At 47.1% G+C, this 27,934-nt stretch overlaps 1 protein-coding gene across 1 annotated transcript in view; it reads right to left on the bottom strand.

The window, feature by feature from the left end:
* The window catches only part of NADSYN1 (NAD synthetase 1), a 1,375,099-nt gene that overhangs the window by 719,271 nt on the left and 627,894 nt on the right, over positions 1-27,934 (bottom strand). Inside the window, exon 9 of the mRNA XM_069623454.1 lies at positions 8,707-8,838. Coding sequence (XP_069479555.1) covers positions 8,707-8,838 — 132 coding nt within the window. The remainder of the gene's footprint in view (positions 1-8,706; positions 8,839-27,934) is intronic.

Genomic DNA, 27,934 nt, shown 5'->3' on the forward strand with positions numbered 1-27,934 from the left:
GTGGAAGTTGGATGGTTGGGGAGTGCCTAGAGGCTTGTTAAAACTCATCATTGGCCTCCATGAGAACTCAGGAGTACAGGTTTGATTGAACAGGGAAGGTGCTATGTCTGCCCCTATTCAGGCTACTTCTGGCCTATGGCAGGGTTGTTCCTTGGCACCTTTCCTTTTCAATGTATACGTATCAGACTTGAATGACTACCTAAGCTCTGCCTCCTTCATGCCACCAAAGCTGGGCAATGTTAAAATTCCATGGCTAGCATATGCGGATGAGTCGCTACGGTTTGATAACTCAGGAGTGGGCATAAGAAGACTACTGGCCTCCTTCCCCAAGTTTGCTGAAGACAATGGTCTATATATTAATTCATTGAAAACCAAAATTCTTGTTTTTAGTCACAGCAGGAAAAGTGTCCCTTTGATATGGCCCGCAGAGAACGCGGTTCTCCTTCCTTTGCCCAGTACGGCCTATTTAGGTTTCTCCATTTCTGCTGCCCCAGCTCTTGACAACCTTCAACAAAGTTTTGGCCATAAGGCGGCCCTCCTTTCTAATCAATTGTTCATAATGAACAAAAAAATTGGCCACTATTCTATCAAGGGATAGAAGTGATGGAAGGGATTCTTGAAGTGGTCCAATGCTGAAACAGGAGAATGGTGCAGGGCCCTGCAGGTAGATACGAGTGAGCCCACCACAAACCTGAATACTTGGAAGGCCAACCTCAAGGCGATTTTTCACCACTCTGATGACAGGCCGCCCTGAGGTGGAGGTGGACTTCTGTATGTGATACTTGACATGGGAGCGTACCGGGCCAACCCTGACTGTTGTATGATTTGTGTGGTGCCGAGTCCCCCGAGGTCTATCATCCTGAGCTATCTGCATAATATTCTTTTACTCATTTGCCTGGTTTTCTTCCTGACACAATGTTGACGTGATATGCTTTTGTTCTAATATCACTCTGCGGTTTGCCCTGTTTTATCTTATATTGCATTTAGTTTATTCTTGTGCACGATACCTTGTGTGCTGTTTTTGAATCCTTAATAAAAAGATGTAAAATATCTTTTTTAAAAACACTGTAGTCTTGGCACTCCCTTCCCCAAGACAAATGTGCTCCAATTTTAACTCAGTGTTCCCTTCCCCAAGAGTCACTTCCAGCAGTTAATTTGTTTCCAAATGTTCATAGGCTTATAAATTCACCAGAGAGATTATAGCGTCCACTTGACCCATCCGTTAATTAGCTTCATCAATGGTTCACACTCTTAGTTGCTTGTCAAATCTTTTTGTGGCTTCTGGTCTAGCCGCAGTTGTCAGACGACATGGTCCACCCATATATTAAATGTTTCACAGGTTCAAGTCTCTCACTTTACTGTGGAGGTGTCTCTTTGGCAATGATGGTGTTATACAATATCTGTTGTGCGGGTTCATGCAGCCACTCTTGCCAAAGTCAGCAATATATAAAAGTGTTCACTGTATGGGCTCAATAGTCCCTCTCACCTCGTTCAACATTCAATGTTGGTCACCTTCTTATGGTTTGGGCTCAATAGTCCCTGTTGCTACGTTCTGCAATCAATATTAGCAAGCTGGTTATGTTCGATCTTCAAAATACATAAGCATCAGGCTTTTTGTTACGTTCGGCATTCAAGATTGCAAATGTTCCGCTTTTCGTTCCGTTTGGTATTCAAGATTGCAAGCATTCGGCTTTTGATTACATCCGCCATTCAAGATTGCGTACCTCGGGCTGAACAGCCCCTACCGGAGTACACTGGCATTCAAAGTGTCCACTGACACTACCGGACTGCAACTCTGCTTCACTGGGTGCTTCCCTTTGTACATCCCGGCCTTCGAGCTAGACTCTGCCTCTGCTCTTCGTAGCGGTCGCTCTCTGATAAGGGTTCCCAGTCTGGCACTGCACTCCTGGCGGGACTCCCAGGAACCTTGTCGGTGTTTTGGCTCTTCAGCTTCTCGTCCCCTCTGCACAGCACTTCTCAGGTTCTCCAGTCCTCCTGCACCTTCTGCAGCACTCATGCTTCTCGAATCTCTCTCTCCTCCTTTTGCATGCCACCTTTTATAGGTTTTCTAACTGTTGATGGATTTCAGGAGGAACAAGTAATTCCTAATTGCCTGACTTTGTTTAAACTCATTAGTGTGACATGCATGATATTCATGGCTATATGCATCTAAGTCATTCTTCCTCGTCACAGCACCAAAATTGGTTTTCACAATGGGAAATTTGCATTGCTCCTAGTTGCCTCTTCTTCCTAGTACTAAAAGGGAATTTACTGGGGATGATGGAATGAGACTGACAAAAGCCCATAAAGGCCATGGTATGGGAGGGTCGGTCAATATAGGAAAGGGAGGATACCATGTCTCGCCATCAGGTGCCATCTCTCCAATTCCCAAGAACCCTCCACTCAGGTGATCCTCCGTCACTTGTCCACCCCAGGGTCGGGATCCAAGAGCGATGGCCCTTCCCTGGGCACCTGAACAGAGGATCCCTGTGGAGTAGATGTGAGAGTACCTTCAGGTTTCTCACACCATGCATCCATGAAGTTACTTTAAAAAAATATAAAATGCAGGTACTTGAATGGCACCTTTGCTTGAACTGAGATCAAACCAAAGAATTTCAGTTCATAAAGATTCCAATCACTTTGAAGGTACTGAATTCGATTCAGTGGTGGCCTCAATCTTATGAATGGAACTGCTGTCCATCTGCTACCTCGTCACCTTACTGTGACAACTGATTTGTTGGATGGGGAGCTCATTGTACAGGCCTACAATCTCACATTTTTTATGTGATTCTCAGGAAATAATTCAACACAAATTATCTTGAACTAAAAGCAATTCTGTTAGCTCTGAAATCCTTCTTGCCATGTCTCCAAACTAATGTAAAGTGATTCAAGTTGTCACCAACAAGCCACTGCTATGTTCTACATGAACAAGCAGGAGGGGGGCAACATCTCTGCCCCTCTGGAGTTTAACAATTGACATGTGGGATCCGGTTCTTCTACATCATTGTTCCCTGACAGCTAATCACTGAGAGAGAGGGTAAAAGCAATCCGGCAGTGAATGCACTGAGAACACTCCCTCCAGCTCTGCCCGAGTGGGAACTCAATTCCTCAGTTGCCAAGTAATATTCAGCTATAAGACATCATCCCCAAGTGTAACTTTGTGTAACTAGTCAGAATGCTCAATTTAATCTATTTGCATCACAGCTGGGTCTGAACTGACATTTTCTGGGAGATGCTCTTCTCCTGAATTGGTCCAAAAAGCCCCAAAAGGCTTTTCCGTCCGCTCCTTTGATTTCAAAGGCTTTGAGAAAGTTCATGTTAAAGAAAGTTGCACTTTGATCCTGATACTTCCAATATGGCCATGTCACATTTGGTTTTCTACCTCCTACTCTCAAAAGGCAGGTTCCCGGAACTTCTACAATTACTGGATCTTCATTTTCACAAGAGCTCCATAAACCATCACCACCCTCTAGAATTGCTGAGCATGAGATCTTCATTCCAGACTGTTAACTTATGCTCATTTTGGGATATCAGAAGAAAATCCTGGGATCATGAATGAGGCTAAAAAGGAATTCACATCCTAACAGTATAAAAGCAAGTGGCTTGCTTCTTGCTTTTGGCCTTTAGAGGAAAGAAAAATATCCTTTTCTTGTTATGCTTGACAATGTCATTTCTTTTAGGTCCTACTTGGCCTCAGTCAAAATTATAGTAGATTCCTCTATGCACTATGCTTCTGAAATTGTTGCTTATTGGACAACTCAAGATGACATTTTCCTTAAAGAATAAACCAATGAACTTTCAGTTAGGGAACTATCCCTTCAATGTAATTTGAATGTGGGTCTAGGGTCTTTGATGGATAAGTCTTTTGAACCTCATGTGATCTGCATCAGCTCATTTGGAAGTCTTTATTTTGTTGCCATAAGATCTGCCAGGAGAATACATGAAATTCACACTTTAGATTCTAAAGAGCCATACTTCATTTTTTCACAAAAATACAGTTGATCTAAGGGTGGTTCCTTCCTTTGTTCCCAAGGCCTTATCAGACATACCATCTGAAACAAGAAATAACTCTTCTAGTCTACCATCCTTGGCCACATCCTTCATCCAGGAAAGACATTCTATACAATTTAGATGCTGCTAGGATGCTAACATTTTAACTTGAACGAACTAAAAATTATAAAGAATCACATCATATTTTATTTTACTTATAGTCATCATAATATTGGGAAAAGGAGCTTATTCAACTTTAGGTGTTATGATCCTATGAATATTGAGGCCTTCCTGTTCCTGAGATCATGTTCATTCTACAAAAAAAGGATTGCCTCAGTGGCTTTCCATAGCCCTGTTCCAATCTCGGAATTCTAAAAGGATGCCACAATGGCAAATCGGCATGCTTTTTGCAAGCATTCTCTCTGCGCTACTTCTAGAAAGAATGTGACTTTTGGTTAGAAGGTCTTCTGCAAACCTTTTGTTTGAAACCAGTTGGCATATGCTGTCACCCCTCCTCTGGGTTTTAAGATGATCAGCTTAGTTCCCAACTAGGGAAGGAAGGAGAGCACAACGCAAAAGTAGGGAAAAAATTACCTTCATGGGAATTTGGTACCCTTAGTTCTTCCTTTGCCCGTTTCACAACACCCACTCTTCCATTTGCTCTAGCATATACCATTATTATACCTGGTATATCGGGAAAAAACCCTATAAATCAAGGCATAGTGGTTGGTGATTTGGTTGGTCTATTTATAGGGGCAGATCAAGCGTGCAAAGGTCACACAGGGCACTGAGATTTTTTTAGGAGACGCTTTTCTGGGCCTGCCTGCATTACCAGAATTACGAACCAGTTGTGAATGAGGGAGAGCAACAGCTAAGAGTACAGGAATCACTGTGACTGGAATGTTTCCTGTTTTACATACTTAAGGAAGGCATGGTATCAACAGTAAGACAGACAAGTGACCACAGTTCAAGGGTGTTTATTGAACTTTCACAAGAGTGTGACAAACGCCCATCCAAAACTAAATCTACAGATGGGAGCAAGCTACGACCATCAAATAATAATAATGCAGTCCTAGTGGGGTCTTGTCAAAATAAAGAGGGCGTACTGCCAATCTTTACCACTAAATTACAAATAATGTGGGGTCATGTTCATGAAAAAGAAAGAAGTGTTCACAAAATGATATGTCAGGATGTTCAGGCCGTTGGCCTCCCTTCCCCACGTTTTCAGTACGGGACAAGGCGGTTCAAGTGAGCAAAGCACACACTCTGGCTTGTGTGGCACGAGGATACAGTTCCATTACCGGAATCAGGACCTTCTGTGTCCGAGTCTCTTTACTTCTTAAAAGTCTCTTGATTCAGAGAGCCCGATGTACAAAAACAAGATGCAAAAGTTATTTTCTTCTTACAAGTATTCAATTTGGGTGTTCACCCTGGATCCCCCTCAGCCAGGCTCAGATCCCATTCAAAACGAAAGTTCAACGTTGGAACCCCCTCTTCTGGGCAGAGATCCCCTTATTACAATGTTCAGAGAATATTTGTTCTCGTGTGACTCATGGTTCACCCTGGATCCCCCTCAGCCCGGCTCAGATCCATTTCTTATACATAATTAGTCTCCCTCAGCCAGACTCGGACCAATTGCAGTGTACATTAAACTATCAAAGCCTTTCAAATGTGCACAGGGTTTAGCTTGACCCGCTACAGGACCACACCGATCTCAAGATTCCCTTTTCTCACACTTAGCATCAGCTGGATACGTAACAGAGACTTTAGAATGAGCAGCCACGTGGCACAGACCACTCAGTCTACGGTGTCTTTCCTTGGCCTCCCAAAGTTCAGTCACTCCTTTGGTTTCCAATTATATTTGCATTGCTCGTCACATACGGCTCATACACTGTTCTCTTTAGATTTATTCATACAATGTTGCTGCTTGCAACCTTGGTTCAAAACACAGGCCGGTTTGGTATCACTCTCTCCGACTCGCCTGCTGTGCTGTCTTTACTGACGCTGTTTTGTTGTAGGAGCCGAGGACTACCACAGCAGCAACCCTCCTCCCCGCCTTGGTTATCGATGCGGGAGAGCCCTGGGTACCTCCGATACACCCTGCAGGTTTTATCAGCTTTAGTTCCTGGTCTTAGGTTTCTTACTTTCCAAGGTTCACGAAAGTAACAGTCTTTAAAGGTCAAGGGCACTTCCCTACTTGAAACCCTCTCTTGTCTCACTGTCTTTCTACTTGTATTAAAATGCCATCTTGGTAACTGCTGTTTTCTAGTGTGCTTTGCCTCGCTCAGAGTGTGCTTTCACGCTCCGCCTTTTATCCATGTGGGGAAGTGTGATGGAAGTCAGGTGTGTGTGTGTAATGATCAGTAATTGCCTGACCTTGACTGACCATTGTATTGGGGCATGTCAAGTATATGGCTCAGGTGTTGGTTAGTTGCCGCCCACGGTGAGCTGTCCGTTAGAGAGTGTTTGTGTCCAGAAAGGGGGTGGGGGGGTTGAGCTCCTAGGTATCCTACCTTGTGGGATGGGGAAAAGGTTTTACAGGGAAGGGGATACCGGGTCTCACCATCTGGTGTCCGACTTCCACTCCCCGAAGACCGTCATCAAGGTGATCCTCCCGCACTGGTCCACCCCCAGGAACTGGATCCAAAAGCAATCGCTGTATCCTGGCCACATGGATGTCAGATCCCTGGGGACTAGCGGGTGAGACACCTTCAGGTTTCTCACAATACACAGCATTAGCAAGTCACTATTCACCCTGTGATTGGCACCTGCTAAGTGTGCAAGCTATGGTCTGAATCTGAACCCAGAGCCAAACAAAAACCATACAGAAGACGCTGACTAGCCCTTTACCAAGTAAACAGAGTGTAGATAAACTCAACATAGTGAAGATAAGCTAGAGCGCTGAATCCGTGAGCTCCTGTGTTAGGTTAGAAATGAGGATCCCAACATGTCAAGACTCAGGATCACAGGGGCGGGTAGGTGACTGAACCTCTTTCAGAATAGATGCACAACAACTGCAGCAACAAAAAAAAACACCAGCCAAAGCAATGGGAAGGAAGGGGGATTAATTAGGCCTGGTCCAATCATGATGCTGAAAGCTAATGGAGCAACAGACGTGAATAGGATGCCTCATTAATTCAATCAATCAACACCTAGCATAGGCCTCATGGTATAGTGAGTAATAGGATTGCATTTCAAAAGAGTGGTGAAACAGCAAGGAGAATTATAGCAGGAGAGAGCATTTGCATTGTCCACACCAAAACATTGAGAAACTAACAAGAAGGAAGAGAAACAGAAGAGCAGAACGGGTGTTGACCAAACCAAGAGGGCAAATTCAAATCAGGGCATGAGAAAGGGGGGATGGCTGAAACAGTTGAGCCAGAGGCTAGGAGAATCCAGGTTGAAGGGGAAGGCTAGAGTGAAATACCTGCCGAGAACCTGGTTAAAGAGACCGACTTCAGGGATATATGCACACCTTAATATCCCTCGCGCAGCGAGAGTGAAGCCGACTTGGGGTTCTAGCACTAAGCCTGGTAGGATTTGTAAGGTCATCAGTCCAAATAAATAAGACTTTATTAACTGTTGAAAATCCAGGTAGCGGGGGTTGAGGGTGGAGAGGGAAAACATTCAACAAAAAATACCCACTAGGCAGGAGAATACATATCAGCCTTAAGCGCAGAGAAAACTCCATGGAATGATGGATCAGCAACAGTGCTTAACTGGTAGAGGTTGTGAGGCAGTTGCATTGTCCCATAGTCCTTGACCAAGAAACAGACCAATACCAAGATAAGATTGCAATAACCCTATTCTGGATACAGATGTTACGACTTATGGTAAACGCACACAGATTCCAGAACGCTGGTGCCTCATGGATCGCATACCCATTCCAAGATGGTGGCACCACAACACCTGCTTACCTTGTCTGAAGTCATCATGTCGCTGTCAGAACTGCACCAGGCACCATATTTTGCAGCATCTCCTTCTTGGAGGGTTTTCCCATTAATCGAAACACTCCAGACCGCTATTCTTTAGTTCTTGTGCTGCCATACCTGCTACGCTCCAGACCTTAATTTCGCATCCGTTTCCCTTCGCCTTCCTTACCTCTTCTGTGTATCGTTTGTGTAATCACTATTGACGATTCTGACTTTCCTTCAGTCTCCAGTCCGAACCTTACCTCCTGCCTCTCCTGTCCTCCACTCCAGCTACTTGCTGTAGCCTCCAGCCTACAGAAACAGAACTCCTTCAGTCCTTAGGATGTCGCAACAGGTTGCAGTGTCCAAGAGCTTTTTGCCTTGTGGCTTTTCTACAGGGACTTACTGTTCCCCAGGTAACCTATGCACTGTATCATATGCATATGAAAGGCCAATGTGTCTTTTGGGACAGGCTGACAATTTCTACATGACAAGCAAGGTAAGAGGTCACACTCACAAAAAGAACTTAAGAGGCACAACGTCATCCCTCATCACTTTTAACATGCAAAAAGAGGTTTATAAAAAAATAAAAACACTTGTGGCACCAGGGGAAATCCCATCAAAAAAGGATAATTGTGTTTAAAATGCCTTCTTATTTTGCCAACTACAGCAACAATCATTTCTGCAACCTGAATAGTAGATTCAAACAATCCAAAAGGGCAGTCACGCGTAATATACAAAAATACTAAAGTAATCCCATGCTATTATATAATCAGCCAGTGCTGTGCTAAGAACACCAGCTTACCACATCATCCAGTGAAAATTGGGACCCCTGTGCAACAATGTCCCCGTTTAGAGAAATCATAGCACACCCATCATAGTAGAGACGGTCGCCATCACAGCCCTTCTGATTAGCAAGGATATACATGCCACCGTTCTGAAAAGCAAACAACAATTGGGGAACACTGTCAAATAATTTCTGGTAATCACACACAACAATGACAGATAAAGTATGAATATTTAAAGTGTCAAACAGATGCTACAGTACTTCTCTAAACTTCTATGAGTAATATCAAACATACACTTCAATAGAAACATGTTTCAATGGGTCAAACCTTTGCAAAAATAAAATATTACATTTCAATTCAATACATTTTATTGTACAGCCTTAGCCATTACAATTCGACAGAAACACAATACAAACACTAAAATCGGAGACCACCAAGGGGCACAAACAACATGGCCACTGACAGTGTTGTCTCCCTCCCCTTACACTGATATGAGTAAACACTGAAACCTCCGAGGAGCGGATAGCATTGCAGAGGCACCGGCGGAGCCGTGGGAAGACCCAGGGAAGGTGGCAGGTCTGTTAACTTGAACCCGGGCAAACAGAGGAACGAGCAAGAGAAGATCTCGGCGGCCTTGAGGCCAGCCACACGTGCGAGCGGTGGACTGCCGGCATGCTGAAGCACAACCCGGACCGGAAGAGGAGCTTGCCTGAACAAGCGCAGCCCACCGGGAGTGGAGGAGAAGCCGACCTGCCCTCAGGCCCGACTGGCAGCCATGCACCGGAGCAGATCCGATAGAGGTGCGGACTGAGAGCTGCAGACACAAGAGCGAGTGGCGGGCACTGTACTACAGATATTTGATCTGCAGTGGTCCATGTATGTGCCTAACCACGGGGGACTCAGTGACAGCACTCAGTGGCCACTGGGCCTCCATTAGAGGAGGCATCCCTTGCAGAATCCTGATATTTAGGACTACATAGGCAGCTCAAGCCCCCCACACGCCTTGATCCACTGACACATGCACAAGAAGCAGTGCTATGACCCTGTTCACGAAAAGTGCCATTGAGGGGAAAACACTTGCCTGAACGGTAAAGGACTTCTGCGTCCCTGCCCAGATTATAATGCTTTTAGTTGGCGACTCGCCAGTCACTGCTCTCCATATACTAAAGAACAACATGAGCAGAGGATCGTGGCGAGTCAACTGGGGATATGCGGAACAAGCCTGAGGGGATAAAGTTACAGCCAATGTATTGCCCATAAGACTGACAATGTACTATTAATGTTTGGCTGGGAATGTGAGTGAATAAGACAGTAGAGCCTACATCGTCATATTGTAATCCTCACAGCGATGCTGGCGCAATGCAAACTACACACAGAAATGTTGACATGCCTGAAAACCTGCCATACTAGGAAAGATACCAGAATGGATCATAAGGCAAACCCCCCACATGTAACTACTGAAATGCATGAAGCATAGACCAGAGCAGGCATACACTTCCTCTTGGAAGAATTTAAGTGAATGATGGGTAAAATCCAGGCGTCCATGACTGAGCTGAAAGCGACAGTGGACAAGATTGAGGATGAAATGGAGGCGGCAGAAACCAACCAATTGTCAGCCGACTTAATCGAGAAGAAACTAGATGCTATACTACAGGATCTTGAAGCAGACCTCACCATGAAAGTCGACGACTTGGAAAATAGAGAAAGGAGATGCAATATTAGAATCATGGGGCTGCAACAAAAAGAAAGAGTTGGCCGCAACCCTGGAAATGTCAGTGAATAACCTTGTATTGGTGCTATTTGACAAAAATCCGAAATTACCTTTGATAGAATATACAGGGGGGGCTGGCCGCCCTGGTAGCCACTGGTCCATTGCGGGGAAATATCATTACTTCAAGCAGAAAGTGGAGATCTTGGTGAAAACAAGAGAAACGGGTACAATGATATTTGAAGGTTCACAGGTCTGCATTTACAAGGATCCATCAGCATTAACATTGTCAAAGTGCAAGGGTTTCAGATCATTGACTTGATGGCTTCAAGAACCCGAAATATGATCTAGATGGGGGATTGCCGTTCACACTATGTTTCGAATACCACCGTGAGGACTATCAAATAACTTCAGCAGAAGAGGCGGATCGGGCCCTGAAGCACCGGACAGAGGATCAAACAGGTTTCATAGAAGTAAAGGCTGCACCGTGACCGATTGGCAGAGAATTGAAACACCAGCCGAGGAGAGGCTGGCAGAGCGGATCCAGGAAATTACAGAAACTGAACACCCTCTAAGGGTTTAACACGCTCTCTGTGTAACAATCTGTCTAATACTAAGTTAAGAGGCATAGTGGCAAGGCCACTTGTGTGAGGGCGAGCTGAAATGACAATGCATAATGGGTCTCCTACTGGTCCTATTGGGCTTTGGAATGAGATGTTGCTTCTATGAGGTTTCTCATCTTATGTTTAACAGGGCAAGCAAGGGGTGAAGGGCTCTTTTTTGGTGGCTCTAGTTAAATAGGGCATATCTCATGAGGAGAGAGGCCCCATTAGTGCAAGAGACGAGGGGGGGAGATTAGGATTGGTTGGAGGAATCAGCATGTGGATGGGTAGATATGGATAGGGCGGGGTGGGGGGGGTCTTGTGAAAATGGAAGCCCGGGGAATGGTTCATATGTCAACCTTGATTAAAAGGCTGCCACATGAAAACTAGGGACAAGTACTTGGAAAATGAGTGATGCCAACTTCAAATGTGATTAACATAGGGATCGTAAACGTTAAAGGCCTGAACTCACCACATAAAAGATCAATGGAAGCTAAAGAATTCAAGCAATTGGGCCTAGATATCCTATTTCGCCAAGAAACTACATTTAAAAAAGGGGATGAATACCAAATTAGGGGAGAGGGTTTGGACACCTCCTTTTGGTCATCAGACAATGCTAGGAAAGAAAGCGTAGGCCTGTTGATCAAAAAATCTTTGGGCATTGTATACCGAATCAAGAGAGGTATGGACCGAGGGCTTTTGGCACAACAGGGGAAAATGGGCACCCAGAAGTCACCATATGCTCAATGTATGCCCCAAACCAACACCAGGCCTCTTTTTGAGATACAGTTTTTAGCTTTCCGGGGGCTGGAAAGCGGGGGAGGAGGGGGGACTTTAATATGGTAGCAGACTCAAAGGGCAGCACGACTAGTGTGTAGTCCAGAAGATAAGATAATTTCAGATTGATCCTGTAGAAGCATTACCTGTCTGACTCATGGAGAGCCATACATCCTACCCAAAGGTCATACACCTTTCTACTCGCCTCCCCATAAAACATGCACAAGACTAGACTATGTTCTAGAGCAGACTCCAATGGAAAAATGCTTCGAGGGGCAGACATTCGAGTAGTAGCCTGGTCCGATGACGATAAGCGGACATTGGAACTGGTCCCAGATAAACAATGAATATGTAATGACACATTATTTAGGGATTTCCATTTTTGAGACACAAGATAGAAATGCGCACATTTTTCAAAGAAAATGACACTGGTGAGGTCCGACCCATACCGTATGGAAAGCGGCAAAAGCGACCTTCAAAGGTTTCTTAATATCCGAAGGGGCTAAAAAGAAGATGGTCAGGAATTTGAGGGACACTGAGCTCAGACACCTTTTTGGGGGAAAAGGAAAGGGAACTTAGAAAAGGGAAACAAAAAAAGGCTGAAAAATTGCAAGAAACAACCAACCTGAGATGAAAGCAGAGAAATGTGGAATGGGAAAGCCTCGACCCTACTTCGATATTTAAAGCAGCAAGGGGACAAAGCCCACACGCTATTAGCAGCCCGTCTGAGAGGTCAATAGGCTGAAAGGGCGGTACATAAGGTGAGGGATGGTCCCGGTACCATCTTGACCCACCCAGAAGACATTGTTAGTACATTTGGTCGATTTTAAGACCAAGTACATACATCCAAAGAGGGAGTGATTATGCTGGAAACACAATCATATTCGGGAAACATTTTGATGGGGGAATTGACACAGGAGGAGACTGCACAGATGGATGCTCCAATTGAGGGCAACAAAGTGCTATGATCTATTGCAAAGCTGAAGGTAGGGTCTGCTTCTGGCCCAGGCGGATTCACCACAACTTTTTACAAAAGGCATGCTGGGGAATTGGTACCATTCCACTGTAAACTATTTAATAGCATCCGGGTGGTGTGGGGGCCCCAGAATTGGTCTCCCAGGCAAGAATAGTGATCATATCTAAGGAGGGGAAGGATAAGCTAGAATGTGGGTCTTATCGTCCAGTATCCTTATTGAATTGATTTTCACAAGTGTGCTAGCAGTTGGGGAGGTTCCTACCCAAATTAATACACAGGGACCAAATGGGCTTTATAAGAGGCAGGCAGGGAGCGGACAACATAAGAAAAACATTAGACCTCATGGTGGGAATGAGCGAAAAAGATTGTGAGCCCTTCCTGGTCTGACTATACACGGAGAAGGCCTCTGATCGGGTCGAGTGGTCTTTCCTAAGAGTGGTTCTGCACAAACGTGGGTTAATGTCTAGATTGTATGGCACTATACGGCAAACCAAGGACAAAAGTGATAGTTAACAGTATAGCCCCGAGGAATTCTAAATAAGTTAGGGAACGTAACCGGGGTGCTCGCTATCCCCCTTACTTTTTGCGCTAATCCTGGAACCATTGATAGAGATGATCAGAAGGGACAGACAAATCCAGGGATTAGAGAGATTTGGGAGGGAATATAAATTGTCCCTTTTTACAGATGACATTCCAGCATATATCTCACACCTGAAGTCCTCTATGCCCGCCCTAATAGAGGTTATTGAAGCGAATGGGAAGCGGTCAGGCTTTAAAATAAACTTCAAGAAAATCGACTACTCTCCTTTTGAAGGACTGGCTGGAGGAGAAGGACCATCTGTCTGTGCTGCAGGGGCTGCGGGTACAACCAGAATGTCTAAAATACCTTGGAACCGTTATTACTAGGTAAATTAATTACCAATCCACTGCCAATTATCCGGTTCTGCATCCATTTGGAAGGATTTAGCACAATGGACAAATATAACGTTGCTCTGGCCGGGGCGACTCACCACTTTAAAAATAAACGTCCTCCCCTGGCTACTATTTCTATTCCAAGCCACGCTGATTGAGATCCCAGCATTGTTCTTTGAGGAAGCTAAGATTACATTCAGTAACTTTCTCTGGGGTGAGAAGAATCCCATAATCACGTATGCAACTTTGAGGTTACCCAAAGAAAAGGGTGGTGTGTGACTCCCGGACCTGAAAGAATATTTTAGGGCAGCACAACTTCGAGCACTGGTAGACCCCTAGAAGGGAAATATAGACAAGCAGTGGGTTGATCTAGGAAACATCTGGATGGCTCTGGTAACCATATGGTAGTGGCTTTGGGTTCCCCTCAAACAACTTCCAAAAAGGGTACAGACACACCCCATCTTCGAGGAAATCAAGGGAAAATCAAGGAACATGGTAGGAGTGACGTTGTGATTGTCGCTGGTTAGCTACCAATGGGTTCCTCCCATTAGAAACAGAATTACTGACCCACTCAGATTTCAACCTTACTATGTGAATGGGTTGTGTGAGAAACCCGAGAGCATTCTCACAAGTAGTCCCGGGTATCTGCTGCTCAGGTGGACAGGGGAGGGCCATCACTCTTGGATCCCAACCCTGGGGCCGAACAACCAAGGGAGGATCACCTGGGCTGTGGGTCCTTGGGAACTGCGGGAAGAGCGTCCAAAGGAGAGATGCGGTATCCCCACAGGATAAGTGGGGAAGCAGGATTCCCAGAAGCTTTTATGGGATATGTTGGTTCCATCCTCCCTTATCCAGGCCTCAGTAAACCCGATCCAAGACAGGACAAGAGAGGATTTTATTACTGGAAACTAGGTGAGAGAAAAGATAAGACATGGTCTTAAGGGAAATATCCATTCACCTACATGACAGAGAATACTATCAAGTCCCACGCTCGTATGTCAGTAGGTCAGGGGTACAGAGTGGCCTACAGAGAGGGAAAGCTAGCTCTTTAAATAAAACCAGGGCTAGAGGAGTTTCCTATATCTCCTGTCAGTCACATACTAATGTTTCACTAAATAAATCTAAATCTACAGTCACCTTTAATTTTCCACATAGCCATATCCAACAAACACTGAGAAGAGGAAGATACAATTAAGAACAATGAGGAGACCCTGTAGGAAAAACTTTGGGTAGCAACAGGCCCTACTACAACATACAGCCAGGTTGTCCCACTAATAGAGCCAGGCAAGGGCAGGCACTCTATTCCAACTGTGCACACCCGACTCCAATTGACTCTTTACACCAGTATAAAAAGGTATGGTTTTGCCAGAAGCAATGAGCGAGTGGGGGATGCTGACTGGACCAGAGGAGCCAAGGTGTGGGAAGAGGCAGAAAATGTCTGGAGAGTCCGACAGGGAGCGGCGTGCAAAGAGGCTGGCCCGGTGTGTTTGAGGGGCTGCAGCGTGGCTGAGGAGCTGTGTCTCCCGAGAACCAGAGTGAGGCAGACTGCGACCTGCTGGCCGAGTTCAGAGAGATGCTCATTCCCTTTGGACGTGTGCCGGTCCCAAGGCGGTCTGAGGGGCAGGGGGTGAGACCCTGACCACGATCCACCTCTGTAGTTTAATTTGTGTCATAACCCAATTGTAATTGACACTGCCGCATCGGCACCCATGCGGCTACCTTTACCAGTTAACATACTAGTCGCAATGAAACCCGCATTAATTGCATACATCACACTCAGTCGTCCGCAACCAACATGTACTTTGCAATTGTAAGGGGCACACCACTGCAACCTCCGTGTGCCCTCCTCCTGTCTATGATAATGCATTGCAAGCCTCATGACAAACTGTAAATAAAACATAACAAAAACAGACCCCCGAACTCGCGGTGCAAAAAATGCCCAACAGGAGCACCCCGTTCAGGGACACCCGTACCACCAAAGCGTTCCAAGGCTATTGGATACCAGGTTGTGGAACTGCAACAGGCTGGTACCAGTCGTCCATTTGGACTGGAATCGTCCTATTGTTACCCAGTGGGTGACAGTGCCCGCTCCCACTGATGCACAGCGCATCATCAGCAGTAGGCAAAGCAGTCGTGGTAAATGCATCGCATTGTGTCTCAAGGCGTGTGTGCCCTATTCCAATTTGCCCAATGAACTGCAGTACAAGTATTTCCAGATGCTCCTCAAGAACCTTCAGTGCAGTGTGTCCATTCTGTCAACGGTTGCGTCCCACAATGGTCAAATTCCAGTTGAGATTGAGCTGTCCGCAGACAGCTATAATTCAAAAGGGCTGAGCCCTTATTCTATTCATCGTGGGCATCCCCTTTGGCCATCAGGCTATTGTGTTTCATCCACATGTTTTCCGCCTCGGGGCTTTCAAAAAAAAGAGTGCCTTCCCATTGTGCAGCAATTTTAGTCTCGCCAGGTACTGTAAGGAAGGCATGGTATCAAACAGTGAAGACAGACATAAGTGGTCACAGTTCAAGGGTTTTTATTGAACTTTAATGGGTTGGATGAACACCTATTTAACCCTAAATCTAAGGATGGGAGCAAGCTACAACCATCAAAGTAAAAATAACACAGTCCTAGTGGAGTCTTGTCGAAATAAAAAGGGCATATACTAATAAACCTATTGCCAATACTTACTTCTAAATACAAATGGTGTGAAAAAATGATGTATGCAAAATAAAGAGTGTTCAAGAAACAATATGTCAGGACAGATGAGTGATAAGCTCTTCTTCCCCACGTTTCTGCACTGGACAAGGCGTCACACTTGAGCTTGGAACACACTCTAGCTTCTTTGAGCACCAGGATGCAGTTCAAAAATCAAATAGGACCTTATGCAATAAAGTCGCTCATTCTCCACAAGTCTCTCACTCGCAGAATGTCACTGGTTACCAAAACAACACTTAAATTTCTCTCGCCTCAAAAGACCACTGTCCTTTGTTTTCAGGTATAACATTCACTTTGGGTCTCCCTCAGCTGGGCCCGGAGCCTCTTCTTACACAATGTCTCAACGGGTCTGCCTCGATCTGGCTCCGACCCACTTGTGACTTGCAACCCCAATAGGCCTCCTTCAGCTCGGGCCTTGGTAGGGTTCACTTTAATGAGTAGTTCACTTATATCGAAGACTTTCAATTGTGCAAAGGATTTTTCTCAGACGCTTGCATGACCACTTCGATGTTCTCGTATCGGATTTTCATTTGCAATGTCGCTATTCAATTACAGAAGGGGAAAGACCATATGTAAACCAGGCTTGGTCCCACCCCAAAAGGGGCAGTCCGGCCAGAATTGCTAGGCCACATCCCTTCTGCACGAGACCACAAGCATCCCCAGACTCTGCCTGACCATGGTAATTGGGTCATGTCTGTTAGATTGCTCGGGTACTAGTCTGATTTATCCCAGAGCGGGCTGTCTGTGTAGCTGTGTTCATGAAGGGAAGGGATTTTGGGGGGTGCGGGGGTTACGGTCCCCAGATATCCTACCTGGTAGGATGGGTCAAAGGGATTATAGGTGTCCCACTCCCCAAGGACCCCTCACCCAGGTGAGCCTCCTGCACTGCTCCACCCCCAGAAACTGGATCCAAAAGCAATGGGCGTGTCCTGGCTACCTGGATGACACATCTCGGGGACTAGTCGAGGAGACACCTTCTGGTTTCTCACAGTACATAAGCATGTATTTGAGCCCCAGTTGGCGAACCTTGCCTTGATGGGCACATATGCGTCTCTTTTCTATTGCACCACGGGTGTGTAGTTAGGATGAATGAAGATCATTGAACTGCACCTTTGTATCTTCCCGCCGTAATTGGAGAATCACTTACTGGTCCCTGAAGTTTAGAATTCTAGCTATGATTTGCCGGGGGTGTGACCCAGGTGGGGGTCTCTTCTGAAGAGACAGGTGAACTTGTTCGATGGCGAAAGCTTGTGATAGTTTCCTGGGGCCCACTTCCTGCAACAGCAAATTCTCGATGTAGGTAGTTGGGTCTTGACCCTCTGTATCTTCCGGCAACCCAGCACTCATATGTTGTTCCTATGAGGCCTGCCCATAGCGTCCTCTGCCCTCCGTTCCACCATAATGTTCCTTGATTCCAGCATTTTCATCAGTCAAGACAAATCATCCATGGTGGCGACCGTGTCCTTTAAGAGCGAGTTTGTCATTTTCACTCTTTCTGCAAGCAACCGTACATCCTGCCTAAGGAGTTGTACGTCCACTTTCACCTCCTCAATTCTGTTTTCCAGAGCGGATCATAGGGCTGCAATGGTGGCCAGTACCTTGTCTTCTTGGGGATCATATTGTGGTGCATGGGCCCCTGCTTGTACCTAGTCTGTAACCAGGTTCGAGTCCCAGTGTTTCCCCTGGCTCACAAAGGATTCCATAATTGTGCCTTTGGGTTTATTCTTGGCGGGTGACATGGCAGGGGGTGTGTATTAATCCAAGTCTTTGATGCTAACTTGTGGCACCCCAGAGCAATGCAGATGCAAATCATGCAAGGTGATATGGCCACGCAGGTAGCCCCTAACCAGTACTCAGTGAGCAGGGACATAAGGAATGTAGCGCAGCAATAGCCGCAGTGCAACGCTGTGTGAAGGCCAGCCACCTACCACTAGTAAAAACAAGACCTAGGCCGCAATGTAAAGGCTGCACAGTATCCCCCTGTCTGTCTGGGGAGCACCAACACCTGGATACTACCTCCCCCAGTGTGTGCTCCGAAGGTGGCTCCTCAGCAAGCCCCCGATGTTGCCTGGGCGTGTGTAATTTGTGGGCCAACCGCCAAGGCCAATACAGGCTCCCCCCTCAGTCCCAAAATGTGAAGAGCGCAAGTTCATGTGCAGACCCTGCTGCCCCCGAGCGGGGTGGGGAGGACCCAGTAGCACATGTTAAAAAACGATTGATGCACAGTCTGCAAACATTGGTGTTCAGCCACCTACCACACAGTTATCAGTGGTTCCCTCAGGTCTCGTGCCATTCAATCTGGACCCAGAGCCACGCACCACACCGTGGCTCCCTACATATGCAGGAGCCGCTGGATCACTTCCTCCAGCCGCTCATGGTACCTGTACCACAAAGAGGTCAGATCGAAGCTCAGAACTCGGGCGAGTGGTGTGCCAAGGGTGCCCCAGTAATTTCAGGATGCCAGTCTGTCGTTCTCCCGTTGGATCCCCCTGCAGCCGGATAAAGTAGGAGTTGCAACCGGCTATTCCAGACATGCGTCACCGCCCCCTAGGTCCCAAGGGCACCATGTGCTCACCTCTGGTAGAGGTGCCTTCTCTGCTGGCCACAGTAGCGTTGCCCAAAAGGCACACGAGGACGTCCTCTGCCCTCCCCATCTCCTGGCAGCCTCCACCTTTCCCGCCTGCTGCAGACAGCACCACAGCACTCCCCTGTAAATGTATCACCGGCGCTCGGGCGACCCTGCAGTGCCTTTGTGGTCAGGGACAAGTCGGGTTTGGAGCAGCTGTTCTGCCAGTGCACTCCCAAGTCGTCTGCACCTGAAGCCTTCAAGAGGAGCAGGATCACTAGCCCACAGCCACATCTCCTACAGTACACACAACGCCGGCAAGTCAGTCAGGTCGCCACCTGGAATCCTTGCGCTCGGAGCTCGCAGTCTGTGATGTTTTTCACCGGAAGGGCACAGATGAAAGTTTAGCTATTTGCCTTCAGAGTATGTCGGCAAGAAGTGTATAATTTGCCATTCAGCACCGTAAACAGGATCATAATGCAGGAACTCAGTGGGAGCTCAGGCAAGTCACGTCTTCACTGCATGAGCTCAGGCCACACACCCTGCCATGCAAAGAGAAATACTTACTGTTCCAATCCCAGAAGCGGAGGTAAGGAGGGCTATACAGGAGATCACAAGGGGGAAGGTGAGCATACTGCGTGGTATCCCAGCAGAGTTCTATAAAACATTTATTTAGAGACTGGGGCTGCACTTAGTGCCATGTATTCCGAGTCCACAGAGAAGAGCTTTCTTCCAGCCTCGACTAGGGAAGCCCTGATTTCTGTTCTCCTGAAGTCAGAATAAACAACAGACTTGTGTGCATCTTATCAACCCATCTCCCTATTCAACATAGAGGTTAAAATCCTTACCAAGATCTTAGCCAATAGACTCTTGCCGTTTCTCCCTTTTATTTTCCGAACAAGACCAGGCCAGATTCATTCCTATCTGCTCAGCCTCCTTCAATTCCAGATTGACCAACTACAGCCCGAGCTGCCAGTGGTAGCTGTCAAGCTTGATGCCGAGAAGGCATTTGACTCCATGGAGTGACTTTCTGTTCTCTGTCTTGAAAAGGTTGCGACTGGGCAAACAATTAATTTCAATGATTAGTCTTCTGTACTCCTCTTTGGTAAGAGTGTGCACGAATGGCAGGTTCTGCTCGATGTTTGAGTTGGGATTCAGCAGGGCTAGCGCTATACCCACTTCTATTTGCGGCGGCAACGGAACCAATGGCAGAATGGTTCAGATTAGAAAATTTAGAAAAAGGATTACAGTTGTATGCACACAAGCTGATCATTTCATTGTATGCAGATGATGTTATGTTATTTGTTAAACAACCAGGGAAAATGTTGAAAGGGATTATACATGACATTAAGGAGTTTGGAGACTATTCGGGTTTGAACATTAATTGGTCCAAATCAGAGATGTGTAATTTGACAGAAGGGACTCATCCCTGGGAGAGTCTTACGAACTAAGTGGATACAAGATCACAAAGGTATTTAGGTCTTACAATGGCGAGAAATAGGAAGTCACTTCTTGAACTGAATTACGACATGGTAGTGTTACAAGTGCAAAAGGCGATGGACCGATGGAATCGCCTGCCATTATCACCAGATTTTGTTGGTCAAGATGGTGGTCTAACCTACATTTCTTTACTAATATTCCAGTGACCCCCACCTTCCTATTTTATACGGGGAAATTGAAAAGTTTGTGTACTGGTTTCATCTGGGTGGGGACATTTGAGTCAAATGGAAAATTCTGATGGTCCCATTGCAGGAGGGAGGCATGTGGGCTCCAGATTTATACAGGTACTTTCTGGTCACCCAGGCACATTATTTGTCATACTGGTATGCAGTGGCGTATTTGGGCTTTCTGCTGCCCTGGGCCCAAATAAGGGAATGGGTCACCCAAAAGTGTACTCTTCCTCTACCAGACTGCACCTTCACCAGGTTCCGCCCCTTCAGCAAACTGTCTGCGTTGTCCAAACTACACCCCTTCACTCCCATTTTGCCTCCATAACTATTAAAATTAAGGTTGCAGGGATTGGTAAATTATTGCTTCATCTATGTTAATTCAAGCCTGTTATCGTCTATGTTAAGTTAGTTGAATTAGTGTTTTCAGATCTCTGATGCCCAAGATTTGCAGAACATAGTGTGTTCTACAGTTGAGTGCACTAGAGGCAATTGTTACAGCTAATTGTCTACATTTGGTTAGGTCCGAAAACATTCTTTTAGAGGAAGCAATAAGAACATAAGCCGTCTGCCAACTGGACACAAGTGAGAGAAGGTTGGAACAAGGAATTTTGGTTTCATTGCCAATATCTGGTTTCTCACACAAATTGCCTGCTGTCCCTCTAGGAGATGCACATAGACTAGTATGTAATATTATCGCAACATAACTAAATTTCCACATCCAGTGTTGTCAAATGTTAAAGTTTAAATATGAAATATATGCAAGTGGTACAAGCACATCTTATACAAATGTTGAATAAAAATAACAACCCCCTTCTCATGGTTAGATCTCTGGTGTTGGCAGAGGGGCAAAATGGAAATAATGCAAGTTATCTGCTGTAGCCGATGTAGCACCAATCACTTGGGCTGGAACGCCATTAAAATATGGAAGAATCACAAGTGAAGTTTGTAAACTCTGCCTAGACAAACACCTCAGTAGAGTAAAGACAGTTGAAGGTTCTTGGCATCTCTGGCAGTGCATTCTCATGGTGGAGTAATGGATAAGGGCGACTCTGAACATTCAGGTGTGGGAAGCAACAGCATTCCTCGTAGCTGCACAGTACAGGCACCTTTTTTTTGTCAACAAAACATTTTATTCAATAATTTATTATATTTAATTCATTTGGATAAACAATGACATCACAACAGTGCATTTGCGACATTACGCTTCACATCACAGGTTAGCTCAAATGCCATTTCATTTGCGGCAGTCGGGCTCAGTGACCAATGCTGTCCAGGTGTTATGGAGGTCATGAGGCCATGTAGGCTGCGTGCTCCTACCACAGTTTCCCCCCCAGTAGTATTTTCCCCAATAAACAAGTTGATCTTAAAGTGCATGAGGGCAGTCACAACATAGCATATATCTCCAATTGTCATCATGCCCCCCAGCTATATGCACCCCAGCCATATCTTTTAACGGGGACCGTTCAGGGAGGTCGTTGTGCCCCATAGATCCAATTTAGGGGGCGGGATATAAAGATTTTGGGTGCCCCCAGCCCTCTTCGTTAGTGTTCTGCTTTGTCAGCCCTGTAGCCATCAAGTCAGTGGGGGCCTTCGTGTGAGGCCTTGACATTTTTCAGAGTAGTCCATAAATGGTGCCCATGTGTTCAGGAAGATGTTTAGGTTCCCAGCGGGTATAGCCGTTATCTTTTCTGCCACTACAATTTCCCAACATTTCGACCACCATAGTGGGATTGATGGGCCCTTTGTGTCTTTCCATAAATGGGCCAGTGCAATGTTCGCTGCCAGCAGGAGGTGTGTGCATAGTCGAGCCATTTGCCCTGACAGCGGGAATGCCCCACCACCAGTATCCCCCAGGAGAATTATTCCAGGATCCCATGGGATTGTTAGGCCTGTGATTGCTTTAACGTGGCCTATTACTTCCCCCCAGTACCTTTCCGCTCTTGGGCAGGACCATAGGAGGTGGAACAGGGTGCCCCTGACCGCACAGCCCCTCCAGCAATTCGATGGGATTTCCAAGTTGGCTCTATTTAACTGATCTGGCGTGGTATAGTATCTATAGGAGACCTTATAGCCCCCTTCCTTATTCGTGATTCATTGTGTACTTTTATGTAGCCTTGTCCATATTTTCCCCCCATTCTTCCACTTCTATTACTCGGCCCAGGTCCCTTTCCCAATCCAGCATATACTTTTCTTTTTTGGAGGGGTCTGTCTTGTCCAGGAGTTGGTAGAGTGCGGATATCTTCCCCTTTAGGTTTGCTGCTACAAGGGTGTGCTAATGCTGTTAGGTCTCTTCCCCCCTTTTCCCTCACTGTCTTGTGTGAGGTCCAATGCCGCAATTGAGAGTAGTGGAATCTTTCTATTTCTGTTACCCCAAATTTGTCTTTGCACTTTTCAAAGGTTAGTGGGGAGCCCTCCTCTAAAAAGTCTGACAGCTTTCGTAAACCTCCCTCTTGCCATGCTGCAAAACCATGTGGGGGAATTCCAGGTGTGAATTCGGGGTTATTCCAGAGTGGAGTTTGTGGGCATAGCGGGCTTTTACAGCCTCATTTCCGGGCTGCTGCTCTCTATTTTTGCACTGTGTTCAATGTCGCTGTGAGGGGACCTAATTTGTCCTGGGTTTTTATCGTCAGCAAGTGCGGGAGGTCCCCTAGGGGGACCGGGCACCAAGCCTCCTCTATTTGTCTCCAAAGAGGTTGGTCAGATGAGCGTAACCATGCAAATGTGTGAGAGCTGTGCAGCCAGTGAGTATCTAGTCACATCTGGGACTCCCAGACCACCCATAGCTCTGCCCCGAAGCATGATTTTCTTCACTATTCTGGGTTTCTTACCCGCCCAGATGAATTTTTGTATGCTTCTCTGGAGAGTAATTAGCTCTTTTTCTGGAATACTGACCGGGAGTGCAGCAGAATGGTACAGTAGTCTAGGGACCAGGTTCATCTTTACCGCAGCTATTCGGCCGAACCATGAGATTTCCCGGGTCTGCCAAAGCTCTAGGTCGTGGTTGAGCTCACTGAACAGTTGGGGGATGTTGGCCTGATATATTCGGGAGGACTCTCTGGGGATCTGAACTCCCAGGTATTCAATCGCTGAGTCTGCCCAGGGGATCGGTAGTGTCGGGCTCAGGTCCGCCTTTTGTTTTTGGGAGAGGTTGATTGCCATTGCTACCGACTTATCCAGGTTCACCCTGAACCCTAATACCCTGCCGAGTTCCTCAATCTCTTCCCAGAGGGGTCCCAGGGAGGAGGTTGGTTTAGTTGTGGTTACCAGGACATCGTCCGCATAGAGTGCTACTTTATACTCCTGAATCACTACCTTGAGCCCCTTTAACGCAGGGATTTGCCGGATCCTATTCGCAAACTGCTCCATGGATAGGGCAAAGATCATCGGCGATAGAGAGCAGCCCTGCCTTGGTCCCCTGCCAATGCTTATTATTTCAGATCTGCACCATTCATCCTCAGTTACGTGGTGGGGATTTGATAGTTAGCCATTATCCATTTAATAAAGTTAGGCCCAATGCAGTAGAACTTTCTGAATATAGCCCCAGTCCACAAGGTGTGGGCGTCCAGCGAGATAACTAACATACCTTATTTGCGCTTTCTATGAGGTTTATGGTGCGCCTAATATTATCATGCGTCCCCCTCCCTGGGATGAATCCCATTTGGTCTTGGGCTACTATGTTTGGGAGATAGTCTTTTAGCCTGGTTGCTTTTATTTTCGAAAATATTTTCCCATCATTATTCATTAAGGTTATTGGCCTGTAAGAGGATGGAAGCTCGGGGTCCTTCCCTGGCTTGCGCAAGAGGATCGTTAGTGACTCTGCCATCGATTTAGTGATGGTTCCCGTTCTCAGGAAGGAGTTAAATAGGGAGGTCAGTTGTGGGGCTAGAATGTGTAAGAAACACTTGTAAAATTTTGCGGTCAGCCCATCCGGGCCCGGGGCAGAGTTTTTCTTAGTTTTTATGGCTTTAACCGTTTCTTCCTGAGTGATGGGGTCGTCAAGGGTGCTCAATAGCGTTTCATGTTGTTGGGCTTTACTGGTATGTAAGTAGCTGGGCAGCATACTAAGGGATGTTGGTGGGCCTGTCATTATGGCTTTGTGGTGGTTCACCATCACCTCCATCTTGTCCCCCTCCCTGTATTGGGGCTGACCATTCGTGTCTCTAAGGCAGGATATGTTATTCCTAGTGTGCGTCTTTTTCAGCTTGTATGCTACAATTCGATTCGCTTTATTGCTTTTACTATAGTAAAACTGTTTTGTGTAGGCCAGGTGATTCTAGTTAGAGGGACCTTCTCACTCAATAGGATTGACACCCCTCTCTTTTTCCCACGCGAGGTGGCGAAGAACACCTTTTTAAACCTTTTGAATCGGACATGTTTTTCGTCGTCCTGCAGCAGATGAGTCCCCTGGAGGAAGACTATGTCACCCGCTAGTTGATTGAGCTTATGTTCCACTGACCTGCGCTTCCCCGGGAAATTGAGCCCCTGGACATTCCACTCAAGGATTCTAATTTCCCTTTCATTATCCGACCCCATGAGTCTCCTTTGTGGATGACGCTCTGCTAAGTGTTTTCCCGGCCCCTGTTCCAGCACATTGTGCGATGTGGTTCTGGTAGCCTGAGCTGATGATGTCTGTGTGTGTCATTGCATTGCAACCTTCCATTACCTGTGGGAGCGCGGCTACTTGTGCCCCCCTCCCCTTTGGCTTCATACCCCCCCCTTTCCCTACCCGCCCCCCACCCTTGAGTCCTCAGAAAAGCAATTCTCCTACCCAACGGGGCAACTGGAAGTGCTCCAACCATGAGCACTAATGGCCAACCGGGCCCAACTTGACAATGGTCTAACACAGTGGTGACTTGCCTTTGCAGTGAGGAATGGAACTAGTAATCGGCTTTGATTTGTTTCGGTCCGGACTGATCTGAGTGTTGAGGGGACCATTGCCCCTCCTTATTCTATCAACATTCCCCTACATGCCCGAGCTAAATTAGTGAAGGATGAGTTTCCGAGTGCGTCCCCCTTCCCCCCCTCTGTACCCTCTCAGTGGTTAGGGACCCCAGGGGCCATAGACTGACCTTTATCAGCATTCAAAGTTCTGTGGGCGTTCAGTCCGGGTTGTGTTTTCTTCGGGGGGGCCGTGGATCCTGCGCCTTCGGTTCTCCCTTGTCCACGTTGCTGAGTCTTGTTTTTTGGTGGGGTTTTGGATGGTCGCCTCCGTTTCAAATTCCTCGCTTGCTCCCCCGACGCCCACAATTGTTCGGCTTCTTTTAGGGAGTGGAGTTGATGCTGTGCACCCTCCCAGGTGAATTGTACGGATGTTGGGAAGCCCCAGTGGTATGGAATCTTTTTTTCACGCAGCTATTCAGTTAGAGGCTTGAGGGTTTTTCTTTTCTGAAGAGTGGAGTTTGCTAGATCTTGGTATAGAAGGATATTGGAGTCCCTGAAGGAGATTTGCTGCGTTGCTCTGGCTTCTCTCATAATTTCTTCTGTTACCTTAAAGAAGTGGACCCTGGCTAGGACGTCCGGAAGTGATGTGGTTGATTGACGTGGGGTTGTTCTGTGCAACCGGTCAATTTCCAGTGGAGACTCATCCGGGAGTGTTATGATGAATCTGAACAGGTCCAGTACGTAGCCTTCCAAGTCGGAGTCTGAAACAGATAGTGCAATCCCCCGGAGGTGGATGTTGTTCCGCCTTGACCAGTTTTCTGTGTCTTCTTGCTTCACCTCCAGCGATTCGCACCGTGCTTCTAGGGCTGTCAGTCTGTGTTGTCCTTTCTCCCATTAGAAGGTTTGGTCACATAAGGCGCTTTCCACCTCTGCTGTACGGCTTTCCACGGCCTCCACCCTTTTGTCGAGGGAGTTGATCTTCATCACTTTGTCTGTGCCCTTTTGAATTTCCATTGTTAGGGCCGATAGGAGGGCCTTTAGGTCTGATCTTGTGGCTAGTTGGTCTGGTCCCGGGGATTCCTGGGTAGTGTTGGAGTCCGCTGCCTGCTGCCCTTGCGGTTCCCCCTTCTTTGCCTTCTCCTGGGTGATGCTGCTCATCAGCGCGGTAATGTCCGTTTGCCTGGTTGCTTTGCCACTTTTCGCCATCACTTCTGTTGGTTCTGGCCAGGTGTGGGGTGGTTGATGTCTCTGTGACTGTGATGCTTCCGGTAACTCCAGTCAGTCGTCCTCTTTCCCCTGGTCCCCCGGGACCGGATCTGTAGCACCTGTGGGAGCTTTGCACCGTCGGGGTGGGTCCTGCCCCCTGCCACCGCCCTGTGGGCTCTACAGTGAATGGGGGATGATGCTTGCTGACCGTACCCTTGTTGTGGTGCAGAGGGTGGATCAATGTTTCAGCTTGCGCCTCTTGGTTGTTTAGTTTCAGGATTGGGGTGAGCCCCAGTGATAGGGTCCCGATGGGGTTGTTGCACTCCCTCAGCCGTTTATGCTTGTGGGGTCGCCTTCTACTACTGGGGCCACTGGGCTACTAGCCGTGCTATGGCCCACTTGATCCCCGATCGCCTCCACTTGCTGTTGGCTGCTGCTTGAATTCCTTATGGGCTCTGCCATGGCCAGGTGGTTGCTGGCGGTCAATCCGGCCAAGATCCACCCGGATGGGGCTGGTGTTGTCGGATTCCGATGCCTCGTTCGATGAACCAGAACCTTCGGGGTCCTGTGCGTCAATTACAGGACCCACACTGAGTGCAGGCGGGGAAGGTTGCTGGTGCGCTGGCGTAGCAGAGCTTTTATCGGGCCAGTAACTTTACATGGCCATACGAAAAATGGAAAAATGTAGAAGCCCGATGGCACTTCTTCCCCCACCAGGCGCAGCGCGGCACCCGAGACAGCCCCTCCGTAGCTCCGGTTCCCGGGCTCACCGGGTTTCAATATGGTGGCTAGTATTGAGGGCTCACACAGTACTCGTTTCTCCCGCACGCTGCGTCTCCTTGTGAGTGCTGAAGCCGCCTCCTGTTGTCTCACGATCCGCCTTGATTGGGGAATTCACCGAGTGGTGGGGGTGGCGAGATCCTTGCACTCCGCTCCGGCGTCTTACCAGTGGGGGGATCCCACTTCAGCTTGGAATGGTCGGACGAAGTTCGCAGTGTCAAGTGAAGCCTGACAGAAGATCCTGGGCACTTTCCACTGCCCTCAGACAGAGTTGAATGCTGGTGGGGGCCCTGTCTACCAATGCCGAGTTCCCCTTGCTGTTGCCACTGTGCTGGCTCAACGTCGGGTCCAGCTGCCTGCTTGGTCGTGGTGGCTCCCCCTCCATGCACTGTCTTCGGAACTCCGGATAGTCGCGGCTGCCATTTTCTTTTTGACGTTCGCGCCGGATCTCAAA

The sequence above is a fragment of the Ambystoma mexicanum genome, chromosome 11 (assembly GCF_040938575.1).
Source record: "Ambystoma mexicanum isolate Mex_15411 chromosome 11, UKY_AmexF1_1, whole genome shotgun sequence".
NCBI lineage: Eukaryota > Metazoa > Chordata > Amphibia > Caudata > Ambystomatidae > Ambystoma > Ambystoma mexicanum.